The 14,505-nt window shown below is 39.9% G+C and overlaps 1 protein-coding gene across 1 annotated transcript; it reads left to right on the top strand.

The window, feature by feature from the left end:
* The first annotated feature begins 4,755 nt into the window (after positions 1-4,755).
* Positions 4,756-9,050, top strand: SNAI2 (snail family transcriptional repressor 2). Its single transcript, XM_033202772.1, has 3 exons — positions 4,756-5,623; positions 6,370-6,915; positions 7,822-9,050. Exons 1-3 carry the CDS (start codon positions 5,545-5,547, stop codon positions 8,001-8,003), a joined length of 807 nt encoding a protein of 268 aa, XP_033058663.1. The 5' UTR covers positions 4,756-5,544; the 3' UTR covers positions 8,004-9,050.
* The last annotated feature ends 5,455 nt before the right edge of the window (positions 9,051-14,505 follow it).

The following is a 14,505-nucleotide window of genomic DNA, read 5'->3' as shown; positions in this document are numbered from 1 at the left end:
TCCTTTTTTGGCAGACCAGAAACAAAGGCAACTATTTAATTAAGCACTTAGGATTCTATTCCTTGAAGTCACACCCAACACCTAGAGGCAACTGGCATCAAGTCTGAAATCAAGCAACTCTGACCCTGGTGTGACTTGGGAATAGGGGGAGAGACAGCATGGAGAGAGCAGTGAGTGAGACAGTGAGGGACTGCAAACACTGTATATGAGTATCCTCTGAGTGGGGAAGAGAAAGCAGGAAGGCCAATTTTCAAAGAAGTCATGTTTTACAGCTAGTCATGGGTCTATTTCACCATTATGATGTGTTATTACCGTTACTGTAGTGAAATACATGGGATTTGAAGTTAAACAGCTCTAGTTTCCAGTGCCACCTCTAAGTACTCCTTACTAGCAGTGGGATTTGACCAAGATAATTAACTTCCTTGTGTCTTCATTTCTTCATCTGTAAGTAGGGATAACCTCTACCTTGCAAAATAAGCTACTTTGGAGGCATGCATTAAAATAATGCGTGTGAAGTGCTTAGCATAGTGGCCAGACAATCATATTAATCATGAAGAATAGTAGCTCTTATCACTACCCATGATGCCACAACTGTTGGGCACTGAGTGTCCTTTAACCAAACCAAATGGGGTAGCAGATTCCAGCAACAAAGTGCATAGCCTTGGAGGCAGACAGACTGAGAAGAAATCATTCTGAATGCTCTGGGAAACTGGGCTCTGGCTTGGTTTCCCGTTTTTAAAACTCTTCTGCCTTGTGGGTTATCATGCAAACATAAAAAAGAGTCCAGAAGGTTGCTCACTCGCCTCAAGTGTAATGCTCGCTGTTTCTGCCTACTTTCTTCTTGACTGCACAGACTGGTGATCTCATAACATTTCCCTTTCTCACCTATCTTAAAAAACCAACATAATTTGTTGTGTAAATGTTGTGCATATTTCTACAACTACATATGTGTCACTTTGAATTATGAATACATTAATAAGTCCAACGAATTTATATAATGTCCATCTGAAATTGGGGTAATTACAAAACAAGGTCAGGTTGATGTTCTTAGGGTTGAGTCAAATCCAACCATTTTCCACTAGGTGGCAGACCTTGTTAAAAAGTTATGGAAAAGAAAAGCAAGTAAAAGAAAACAATGAGTCTTCTGAAACTGACCAATAGGTGTCTCTTTGCAACCACATATCCCTGAGCTGTTGCTTAAAATACAGACAAATTCAACACTCCCTAGTTTTTCTTATTCATCTTACAGATAATATCAACACTTTCCACAAGGTACACACAGAACACTGAAGAGATGAATATCTCTTACTTTTCATGATACATTTAACCATATTCTATCCACCCAAAGGGAAATGAGATCATACAAACATAACTAGGAATAAGATTCTGAACACAAATGACTTGGCAGAAAGCAGATTTCATTAAAATTCTGTTCCCAAGTTAAAGATTTTCTATTTGAAGTGATCTTAAATATTTACTGATCATATGTGATGGTACTTATTGAGCTATTAGCATTAGCACTAACTCCAGACAGACGCAGATGCCTGGTGGCTATTGGCCTGCCGAGCATGACACTGGGAACACGCAGGAAATAATGGAAACTCCTAAACAGCAGAGGGACATCCTGACACCATTTTTGGCTACGATTACTTTTCCCAACATTCAGACATGTGAGCGCTCACACAAACGCGTGTTCACGCTCATATTTGGCCCTGTTGACATACTTGCATATGTGGAGTGCATGTAAGAGTGCCATCCATTCACTCAGAGAAAAGAGGTTCTCCTTATTGTGGAGCTCAGAATATATAAGCAGAATCCCATGCCTGCTCTGATAATTTTCCAACAGGAAATTTAGGAATATTTCTTCCTAAATTCTTTCACATATAGATATGTGTATGTTAAAAACCCACAAAATGGCATCGCACCCTTGTCATTCAAACTTCAAAGTTATATTTAATAAATGCTTTGTTTCTATCTAAATAGATTTTTAAAATTAATAATGTATTATAATATTCTCCAGATACCACAAACTCATATCACTTCATATTTTTCAAGGGATATGAATATGCATATGAATTGAGGGGTTATGAACCCCCTCTGGAGTGATCACACCACACACCAAAGTTAGAAAGAGATGCCTTTCATTTTAGGAGACAGGACAGAGCATAAAATTGGATTTTTCAGCCTCTACCACACCCTAGTTTCTTCTGGGGCTAGATTTACTACTCCGTTTCCTAAACATGGTAGTCAATACTTGCACTGCTTTTTACACACCTAAATACCTAAATGTGTACAAATCTCCATGCAAAGTAAAGAAACCCAAGGTGCATTCCCAAACCTCACGGATCTAATTTATTCCCCTACTTGGCAGGGCAAGAATGTGTCTTTCATGAAAAAGACTGGCTCTAAGAGAAACCCCACCCATCCAGGGAGCCTGTGGGGAAGGCTGGCCCAGACCTTTAACTTACAAAGTTTTCCACAAGTTATCTTGGTCAGCTTCTTCAGAAAACAGAGGAAATCAGAGCCTGTCAGGTACGTCACATCAAATCACATCATGGCAATTAAAGAATTAGATTATACGGGTGTCTGGGGTGCCAGGCAACCCATATAGCCCATGTCATGGAGTCTTGCCAGTGTGGCTCAAGCCTAGGAAGGATTATTTTTAAGCCTCACTATGGCCTCCGAAGTTCCTCTTTTCTCCCTACACTACATTAAACTCTCAGGAGCCTAAGGGCAGAGCTTGTGCCTTCCTTATTTTTGTCTTACCCATGCCCACTGGCTTCACCCTGACTGGGCTGTGTCCATGTGGCTCTAAGAACAAGTACCATTTATTTAATAGTTATTAAATAAATTAGGCTGATAAACCCAATCAGCCTAATTATGGAGCACCAATTTCTCACCAACCTGGGACTGAATCCTTGGATTAGCAAAGGGTTTGTTTGTTCCATTTTTCCCCCTCAGTCATTGATTTGACTTCTATTGGAATCCAGAATGAAAGCTTTAAAATCTGGTGCAGTTGCCACCACAAAGATTTCTGTCCCTGGGCAAGAGAAAGTCTTTTTGTCAACGACCAAAGCCAACCCCTCCAGATGAGCCCTCTGGCTGGCAGAAGGAGAGGAAACCTCTGTCTTGTCTTAGCAGAGTCCCAGCAGCTGGCCTTTGGGTGTGGCCTTGACTTCCCTGCTTGCGTTTTTACCACATGGTGCTGGCGCCGCATGCCCTCCGCTGTGTCTGAGCAGAGCACCTGTTTCGTCTGACTCAGGCCATCAGCGCGCAGACTCGCCCTGCTCTGACAGCGGCCCAGACCTCACACGGGCATACGTGTTACTCGCTAGCACGCGGATCTGTGTAATGACATGCCCCACGCACAGACCCGGGCCCCATCCGCTCCTCACAGTAGGTGTGGCCACACGTCCCGACGCTGATCTGTGCAGTGCACCCTCAGATACCTGCTGATGGGGCTGGACTGGATTATGCCTCTGTGATCCAAATGTACGCTTTTTTATTAAATGTTGTAAATGGATTATTGAATACACATGTTAGTAGGTTATCTTGTGTTATAACTACCAGCAAATAAATACTAAAACATTGTCTAACACTCTTCTTTGTTGTGAATAGACTGTGTAGAGTGAAACAAAGAAATAATAGCCATGGCGATTTGTGTTTTCTCAACTGTGCTATATCTGTAACAAAAATGTGCATTTTGTGGGGAATAGAATAAAGAGCAAGGATGACTCCTGCTCTCATAAACCCAGGTGCCTACACCTGAACAAACCCTCACATAGAGTAGCAAGCTTAGAAAACTGCCTCTGGCTTTTACTCCAGGTTCCAGTTTGTGTGTGGAGAAATCGAATATGTATTCATATTTTCCTCTCTCCTGCAAGTACAGTTCCCTTAGCATAAGGATTCCTCTGAATTATTTTCTCTGTTTGATTTAAATTAGTGACTGTTGGAAGAAATAAGCATAATCATTGACATTAGATTAGGAAATCTGTGAGTGCCCCACCTCAAACCCCAAACACACATACACTCTTGTTTTCTCATTCCAAGATTAAGAAGTTATGCAGCCTGACAATGCACTTTTCTCTGACAAGTCTTGACATCACCACTGTTATTTTCTTTTTCCTCCAGCACCTGTTAGAAACAACAGTAGGGTGATCTTCACGTGAATTTGTTCTTTCCTTATTATTTTAGCAAAAGGTCTGCAATGGACAGAGATGCTTTAAAATATGCTTGAAATTTTATATTTAAAATAAACCACCTTAAAGTATTTTTAGATTGAAGACCATATACAAAATAAAGCTGTTTTTGCAGTTACTAGACTGAGTCCTTAAAACTTTAATCAACTGATACTCATAAGTGTATCCTTTAATTCCTTTTTTAGCATTATACAGGAAACTGGCAGATACTGAGATGGATTTTAATGGCTTTATACTGATGAAAATAGCACCAAATAAAAGCAGGGGAATATTTGAAATAAAAATAATTGTCTCTAAAGACACATACACCCTTTTTCCCATAAAAATGCACTGTAGTACATGAAAAGATAAGCTCTCTTGTCAAAAGTGTGAGTGAGAGAATGTCCCGTGGTTTCAAACGACAGTTTACCTCTTGCCCCCCTTCGCTGCCGGCGTTCCTTTTTATCTTTGCAATCTTCTAGTTCTTCCGATCAGCCTGCCTTTAACGGGCTACAAAGCATTTCTTTCAAGCCACCATAGCTAACACGGTGACATGATTACTTAATTTGCACGCGGCCGCGCTGCCCCTGGCTTCGCGGAAGCCCTGAGTAGCGCAGCGCCCTCGCCGCACGCAAGGCTGCAGTCGCTCTCCAGGCCGGAGTCCCAGGAGAGCGTCCTTCGCGCTCACAGGCGCCTTTGTCTTCCCGCTTCCCCCTTCCTTTTTCAAAAGCCAAGAGTTAATTATTTGGTCCTTGTGCAAGGCAAACCTCTCCAGATGCCACTTCCAAATATAGGCTCTCATTAACACCAGAGGCTGGCCTGGTATGGTGCAGGGCGGCCCTTCCTTCCCCTGGCGGACACTGTGTCCCCGCGCGCTGACACTGTCCCACATCTGGAAGCCAGGCGGGCCGGGCAGAGACCCCGGCTCCTGCGCCCCTCTTAGCTCCCAGACAGCGTGGATCGCGGGCGGGGTTCACCGAGGGAGGTTACCTCTCTTGAAAATATTTAAACACTTTTTTTTCCTCTCCACTGAAATCTCGAAAAACAGCCCATTTTGAACCAGAATAATTTAGTCTGACAACAGATTCTTCCTCTGTTCACAGCTGTCCCAGAGGGAGGAGCTGAAATCTGAACCTCTCAGCTGTGATTGGATCTTTCTTGCAAAAGAGAGGAAAAAAAACCTTCCCAACCAAAACGGGCTCAGTTCGTAAAGGAGCCGGGCGACTTCAGAGGCGCCGGCCCGTCCGCCTGCCGCACCTGAGCGCGGCCCCTGCCCGAGCCCGGCCGGCCGCGATGCTGTAGGGACCGCCGTGTCCTCCCGCCGGACCGTTATCCGCGCCGGGCGCCCGCTAGACCCGCTGGCAAGATGCCGCGCTCCTTCCTGGTCAAGAAGCATTTCAACGCCTCCAAAAAGCCAAACTACAGCGAACTGGACACACACACAGGTAAAAAGAGAAAAATATATCTAGAACTACGTATCTAGAGCCTTGCAAATATGAATCTACGTATTACCCTTCAAATGCCATTACAAAAGAGCCAAAGGTTCAACTGTTTTCCTTTTAAACAGTGTCCCGAAAGGGAGCTTACATTCTTTTGATCATTTGGGGTGCGTTTTAATTCAAAACTTTTTGAATTCTTGACTAACAAGGAACATTTCATTCAAATCTCGCAGCTTCGTGTTTGCTAAAGCCTGTGTATACATGCATAATGAGTATGTGAAAGATGAGTGACATAAGGGTTGAATTACTGCGTTTTTCATGCACGAAGTCTCCTTTCCTTTTAGAAGGCGGCTTGATGCAGGCATATCTTTGTACTCGCGGTCGTAATACACCTAAAGAGCCCATACATAAAATGGAAAACAACTTTTCTGAATGTTTAAAACTAATGTTGAGGCTCTCCCTCCTTAGTGGGTACTGCGAAGGCACTGGCTTGGCTGCACTCTGTCTTCAGAGCACCTATAGCTCCGTACAGCTGTCAGCCTATGTGTGCATTAAGTACAGTAACTCCGTAGGTGCCAGGGTGGAAATGAAACATTTTACCAGTGTGTATGCCCTCCTAAATGGGTCTATCTTTTCCCTAAGAAAATCACGTGTGTGTTGCTAAATATCTTTCCAGTGTGTGTATGCTTGTGTGTGGATTTATTTTTAGTTCTTTTTAACTTAATCTTCTCTCCCTCCCTTTTCTTTCTCAGTGATTATTTCCCCGTATCTCTATGAGAGTTACTCCATGCCTGTCATACCACAACCAGAGATCCTCAGCTCAGGAGCATACAGCCCCATCACTGTGTGGACTACGGCAGCTCCATTCCACGCCCAGCTACCCAATGGCCTCTCTCCTCTTTCCGGATACTCCTCATCTTTGGGGCGAGTGAGTCCCCCTCCTCCATCTGACACCTCCTCCAAGGACCACAGTGGCTCAGAAAGCCCCATTAGTGATGAAGAGGAAAGGCTACAGTCCAAGCTTTCAGACCCCCATGCCATTGAAGCTGAAAAGTTTCAGTGCAATTTATGCAATAAGACCTATTCAACTTTTTCTGGGCTGGCCAAACATAAGCAGCTGCATTGCGATGCCCAGTCTAGAAAATCTTTCAGCTGTAAATACTGTGACAAGGAATATGTGAGCCTGGGCGCCCTGAAGATGCATATTCGGACCCACACATTACCTTGTGTTTGCAAGATCTGCGGCAAGGCGTTTTCCAGACCCTGGTTGCTTCAAGGACACATTAGAACTCATACGGGTAAGAGAAAAAACATAGGCAGGAATGTTACTCTGAGATACAGTGAAGCCCTGAACTGGCTGTTGGATTTGCATGAAGTTGTGACATAGTGCTTTTAATGATGGACAGTCATTGATAACTACTTCCTGACTACTCAAAAAGTTGTTAGGGCACAAAGTGCTCCATTTCTTGCTAACAACCTCTGCTCCAGGGACTGCAAACAGCATGTAGACTTTGGAAAGTAGATTCAGAAGGTTTGGTCTCAAAGATCAGTTAGAAAATCAGGAAAGATGTGCTTGAATGTGTGTTCTGTGAAACTGCCCCCAGTAATCAGCAAAAACAAATGTTGCTATCTTAATCAATTGATTTGGTTAATAGATGAAGGCTTTTCCTATAGTTTTCTGTTAGTTACATTCTTGCTCGGATATCTATCACCAGTGGGTGACTTGGATAGTTGAAACTAAATTTACTTTGCCTCTCTTGCTGTGTTTGGGGATTGTTTGCTGCTTAGTTTCTTAGTCCTATTACAGAATTATCCTGCAGGGTATTATGGCACTTAGACTGCCTTAATCATAGTACAGAAAGAGGGAAAAGGGGAAATACTGGGAAATGTTGGGAGGTGCTCAACATTAGTTGCACCTGCTGAAGCAGAAAGCTTTAAGAAGTGAAAGTCCAAGAACTACGGAAATTATTTCTGCGTAATTGGCAGCAGTAATAATATTCTGTGTATGATTTTTAAATGCAATATTCAAATTTATCTTAAAAGGTCAGGTATTTTTTAAAGTGTCTATTATGAGGGATTTTAATCAGGTTTTGCTACTTCTCATTATTTAGGCAAAATGTGATTGACTTTTGTTAACATTATTTAACTTTATGTTTCCTCTAAAAACACTGACAGTCTCTTTTTTTCTCCCACTCCACCCCCAGGCGAGAAGCCTTTTTCTTGCCCTCACTGCAACAGAGCATTTGCAGACAGGTCAAACCTGAGGGCTCATCTGCAGACCCATTCTGATGTAAAGAAATACCAGTGCAAAAACTGCTCCAAAACCTTCTCCAGAATGTCTCTCCTGCACAAACATGAGGAATCTGGCTGCTGTGTAGCACACTGAGTGACGCAATCAATGTTTACTCGAACAGAATGCATTTCTTCACTCCGAAGCCAAATGACAAATAAAGTCCAAAGGCATTTTCTCCTGTGCTGACCGACCAAATAATATGTATAGACACACACACATATGCACACACGCACACACACACACACACACACAGAGCTGCAGGAGCACGGAATTCATGTGTTTCAAGATAATCCTTTCCATGTGAAGTTTAAAATTACTATATATTTGCTGATGGCTAGATTGAGAGAATAAAAGACAGTAACCTTTCTCTTCAAAGATAAAATGAAAAGCACATTGCATCTTTTCTTCCTAAAAAGAATGCGAAGATTTACATTGCTGCCAAATCATTTCAACTGAAAAGAACAGTATTGCTTTGTAATAGAGTCTGTAATAGGATTTCCCATAGGAAGAGATCTGCCAGACGAGAACTCAGGTGCCTTAAAAAGTATTCCAAGTTTACTCCATTACATGTTGGATGTCTGGTTGCCATTGTTGAACTAAAGCCTTTTTTTTGATTACCTATAGTGCTTTAAAGTGTATTTTTTAAAGGGAGGAAAAAAATAACAAGAACAAAACACAGGAGAATGTATTAAAAGTATTTTTGTTTTGTTTTGTTTTGTTTTTGCCAATTAACAGTATGTGCCTTGGGAGAGGAGGGAAAGATTAGCTTTCAACATTCCTGGCACATGCTCCATGTCTTACTATTTTAAAACATTTTAATGATTTTTGAAAATTAATTAAAGATGGGAATAAGTGCAAAAGAGGATTCTTACAAATTCATTAATGTACTTTAAACTATTTCAAATGCATACCACAAATGCAATAACACAATACCCCTTCCAAGTGCCTTTTTAAATTGTATAGTTGATGAGTCAATGTAAATTTGTGTTTATTTTTATATGATTGAATGAGTTCTGTATGAAACTGAGATGTTATCTATAGCTATGTCTATAAACAACCTGAAGACTTGTGAAATCAATGTTTCTTTTTTAAAAAACAATTTTCAAGGTTTTTTTTACAATAAACAGTTTTGATTTGAAATACCTTGTTTGTATACTATTTTCAGAGACTTTACTTCTTCGTGATTAGTACCAAACCACTGTACAAAGAATTGTTTGCTAAGAAGAAAAACAGAATAGTGCTTATTATGCATCTGAAGTGTTATTTTATGTGTTAGATTATAATAAAGTGAGCCGCTAGTATTATTTTTTCTCTTAAGATAGTAGTGTCACATTCAGAAAAGACAAGATGGTGGTTTGTTAGTGTACCACTTTAACAAAAATCACACTTTCCAAGTGCAAAAATAGTTGCATTACTAATGCTTAAAAATTCTTTCCAACATTTTTTATGTTGACTTTATTAAGTTTATGAAAACAAAAATTACAATCACTTTTATTATTACATAGGCACTGTAACAGTTTAAGATTTTTAAAAGAAATAATATGTAATGGAAAAAATGAGGGGAAAAGAATACAAACTGCATGAAAAGACCAGGAGAAATGATTTACCCATAAATTACACGAGCTAGAAAATTAAACCATGCAAAGAAATCCCCGCATCTAGTAATATATAAAATAAGTGATATGTTTGATAGGAACAGGTCAGTGAGCAGTGAAAATTACCTTTTAAGGTATTTGAACACGTTGGACAAGTCCACACCCAAACCTAATGTGTACTGGAGAAATTATAACATGACCATGCATTCATACACATATGCATGTGCATATGCTAAATAAATGCATGTGTAGTAACTCATATGCAAAAATCCTAACCATCATAGGAACTGTGAAAGTTAACCGAATGTATATGTGAATTCAAACTCCTAAACTTATTATAAGAAGAAGAGTTCCTGCTTCTGTTCATCACATCTCTCTGGAGATTTGATCAGAACTTGGAGAATCATCTTTTTCCTTTTCATATCTTTGTAATATTATACCAATAAATGCCAGAACCTGTATCTCAAAGATGTTGGTAGCAGGCCACTAGCAAACGACCAACAATAAATACCAATACTATTCCCTTAATGTTCACATTCCTTCCACTGTATGTTACATTTACATTTTCAGCCAACATATAAAAGGGGATGCATTTGACTAACAAAAGGCTTCAACTTAGTATTCTGCTTTAATTTTTTGACATTGCAATACATATTTTTAGAGGCAAAATTATTTGGAATAACAGTTTATGGATATGAAAAAAATGGCTGATAGCTTGACTGGAGCATTCTAAACTTATAAAAGTACCAATTTAGCGATATGTATATGGTATAAAAATGATTGCCAATGATTATCTAGAAGTTTTCAAGCCAGCTAGCATGTAGAAACATCTGGCAAGGGGAAGTGTGAGTGAGTCAAGCCTTCTTGGATGTTCTGGTTGGCTATCCCAGGAATCACATCTACTCCTGTTTCCCTTCCTCATTTGTAGGTCTACAGGCAAGTAGCCTCTTGGTGTCCAAAATCTAACAGGCTTTCTAAGAGGAAAAGTCTATTCATTGTTTAATTTCTTAGTGAAGAATTAGTATTAATATTTTTGTAATTTATTTGACTTCGTTCTCATCATTCTAATTTCATGTTTAAAATATTTTACTTTCATTAAGGTGTCATGGGTCTGAATTAAGTCACAGCAGATATTAAGATATTCTTTTTTTTTTTTTTTTTTTCAGACGGAGTCTTGCTCTGTCACTCAGGCTGGAGTGTGGTGGTGTGATCTCGGCTGGCTGCTCCATCTCTCAGGTTCAAGCAGTTCTCCTACCTCAGCCTCCTGAGTAGCTGGGATTACAGGTGCACGCCACCACGACCAGCTAATTTTTTTTAAGTCCACACTACGTTTATTTTTTAAAGTTTTATTATGAAATAATTAGAGATTCACACAAAGTTGGAATGATAGTAAGGAGAGGTCCAGTCCTGTGTACACTTCTGGGAATGCTTACATTTTAACATAACTACAGTACAATATTAGAATCAGTAAACTAATATTGGTACAGTGTACATGTATAGCTCTGCATCATTTTATCACATTTGGATTCCTATACCTAATACCACAATCAAGATACATAAATATTCCATTATCACAAAGAACTCTCCCATATTACTCATTTATAGTCACCGCTCTCCCAACTTCAATATCCCTAACCCTTAACGCCATTAATTTGATCGCAATATCTGTAATTGTGTCATTTCAAGAATGTTACATAAATAGAATCATATAATATATAACCTTTTGATACTGGCTTTATTTCCTATTTCAGCATAATGCCCTTTGAAATCTGTCCAAGTTGTTGCATATCAATAGTTCCTTCTTTTTATTGCTGTGTAGTATTACATGATATGATTGTGCCACTGTTAAATCATTCACTTACTGTAGGACATTGAGGTTGTTTCAAGTTTTTTGCTACTACGAATAAAGATGCTACGAACAATTATGCTCAGGTTTCCGTGTGGAAGTAAGTCTTCAACTCTCTAGGATAAATGGTCAGGCACAAAACTGCTGAGTCATATGGTTTAAATGTATGTTTAGTTTTAAAAGAAACTGCCAAATTATCTTCCAGAGTAGTGATATCACTTTACAATCCCAACACCAATGTATGAGAGATCTCGTTTCTCCACATTCTCACCAAAATTTGAAGTTGTCACTACGTTTTACTGTTTAGCTGTTTTAATAGATGTGTAGTGAAAACATCTCACTGAGGTCTTAATTGGCACTTCCTTGATGGCTAGTTTAACATATTTTCATGAATTTGTCGTCTGTATATCCTCTGAGGTGAAAAATCTCGTCATGTCTTTTGTTCATTTTCAAATTAGATTGCTTGCTTTCTAACTGTTGAGTTGAGGAGGTTGTTTTGTTTGTTTTGTTTTTGGTTGAGACACGGTTTCGTTCGCTCGCCCAGGTTGGAGGTGCAGTGGCTATCACAGCTCACAGTAGCCTCTACTTCCCAGGCTTAAGCGATCCTCCTGCCCAGCCTCCCAAGTAGCCACACCAAGCTAAATTTTTTAAACATATTTTTTGTAGCGAGAAGGTCTCACTATGTTGCTCAGGCTAGTCTCGAACCCCTGGGCTCAAGTCATCCTCCTGCCTTGGCCTCCCAAAGTGCTGGGATTACAGGGGTGAGCCACTGTGCCCAGCTAGGCATTTTGTATATGTGCTAGACACGAATTCACGGTCAGATGTGCGATATACAAATATCTTCTCCCAGTCCGTAGCTTAGCTTTTCGTTCTATTAACAGGGTCTTTCCCAAAGCAAAAGTTTTTAATTTTTTATGAAGTATATATTATCTTTTTTTAAAATCATCCTTTTGCCTATTTTATGTTTTTTTAAAATCATCCTTTTGGCATCATGTCTAATAACTCTTCTCTAAACTCTAGGTCCCACAGATTTTCTCCTGTTTATTTTTCTCTAAGTTTTACAGTTTTACATTTTATATTTAGGTTCATTATCAATTTTGAGTTGATTTTTGTACAAGTATAAGGTTTAGGTCAAGGTTTTATGTCTTATAGATATCCAACTGCTCCAGCACCATATTTTTTTCTCCTTTTTCCGCAGGTTCTAATCCAGCACCATTATTAAGACTATTCTTCCATTGAATTACTTTGGCACTGTCAATTGTGCTGACTCCATAAATCTCAGATAAAAATAGCCGCTTTCAATAAGATCCAGGTGATACATAATCTGATCAAACAACTCTTGTCCTTTGGCTTTTTTGGCAAGTCGGCACTAACATCAGTACCATCCAGAAGGGACACCCGACATGTGATGATGGACTTGGAATTTCCAGCTGCAGGAATATGTGTGGCAGCGTGTTGTGCTTCTCGGAGTCGTTCCTTCTCTGCATGTTTACCCATAGACAGATTCCCTAGTGTTCTATTGAAGAAATTCAGTATTTTTGTCACTAAGCTGGGGATGGCGCGTCCCTGGCTGTATCTACCAGAGGGAATAAGAGCCGAGCAAAGCTGAGGAGGGGGTTGGCTCCTCAGGAGACACTGAAAAATGGCACCCACAGCGAGCCCACCCGCTCTAATTCCCGGAGGACCCTGACCTCCTGCCCATCCACCCCTTAAAGCTCCCTCCCAGCTCCCTAATTTTTATATTTTTATTAGAGACGGGGTTTCATCATGTTGGTCAGGCTGGTCTTGAATTCCTGACCTCGTGATCCACCTTCCTGGGCCTCCCAAAGTGCTGGGATTACAAGCATGAGCCACTGCACCTGACCTAAGATATATCTCAAGTAAATTTTTAGAGATTTTAGAATTTTTACCAAGGTCTTGCACTTGGTAAAAGTCTGCTTTCCTATATACATACATAAGACCCAAATCAAATGTCAATTACTTTGAAATACTTTACCAAATTCACCCCCTCTGGGAGCTTTATACCATTTATATGATATTACCCACCTCATTATATCACAATCTTTTTTTGATGTCTTTTTTATTACACAAAACATCCTTAAAGCAGAAATTCCTAGTACCTAGCCCATCATCTAGAACACAAATATCAACAAATGTTTGTTGAATGACTATATCAATAAAATGACAGAAATTGGTAAAAAATTGCTTGCAGATCTAAAAGAAATTTATCATATTTCCCTTTATCGCATAGTATTGATGATTTCTGAGAGATCCTTGAAGCAAATTGACTGGAGTCTCCTAGTGATGACAGATCTTCAAAATAGATGGGATGTCCAAAAAAGTGAAGAAACGGAGTAAATAGAGTGCATATAGACAAGGTTTAATAAACATTCTGAAAGCCTGCACTTGGGAAACTATGGTTTTAACAATATGTACATATGCACATAAGCATTCTCAGTATCTTTAATTTGTTTCATATAATCTGGGACTCTGTGTTATAGTGAGGAAAGCACAAGTTCCTAAATCCAACAAATGCATTCATTGCATCACTGCCTCACCACTTGTTGGCTTTATGTCCTTATGCAAGTTATGTATCCGTTTCCTATTGTGTAAAATAGAAAGAGAATCTCAGTATTATAAGTAAAGTACTCAACAGTCCCTTGCCTCATATATCATAATAATGAGCTCTCAATGTTATCATTAAATGTCCATACCCGCTCTCGTACAAGGAAACTGATATATATGACCTTCTTCAATGGTTACAATTTATCTCTGAAGCTGGTATTTCATGGATAAGGATATTAAACTCAGAAAGGTTGGATAATGGGCCTAAAGTAACAAAGGTGGCAAGTTGCAAAACTGAAATACAAACCCAGAGTCTTTGAGCTGCAAACACACTGCATTTTCCATGGCACCAGGGGGAGCGAGGAGGAGCTGCTGTACCACACTCAGCAAGAGATCTGTACCTTGTAGGCATGTAGCAGAGGTCTGTTGAAGAGGATCGTGATCATGTGCTACATATTCCAATGGTATATTTAAAACTACCATCATTCAGGGGTTGCACAAAGCACATATAACAATCTTCAAAGCCATTTCCCAGCCTCTTCTAGAAATCCTGTGGGCTCCACCCGCTGAGGCATCGGCCTTCCCAACC

Source organism: Trachypithecus francoisi, unplaced genomic scaffold (genome assembly GCF_009764315.1).
Source record: "Trachypithecus francoisi isolate TF-2019V2 unplaced genomic scaffold, Tfra_2.0 Lachesis_group7, whole genome shotgun sequence".
Taxonomy (NCBI): domain Eukaryota; kingdom Metazoa; phylum Chordata; class Mammalia; order Primates; family Cercopithecidae; genus Trachypithecus; species Trachypithecus francoisi.
The sequence above is the reverse complement of the archived record's forward strand: the minus strand, read 5'-3'. Positions and strand labels throughout refer to the sequence as shown.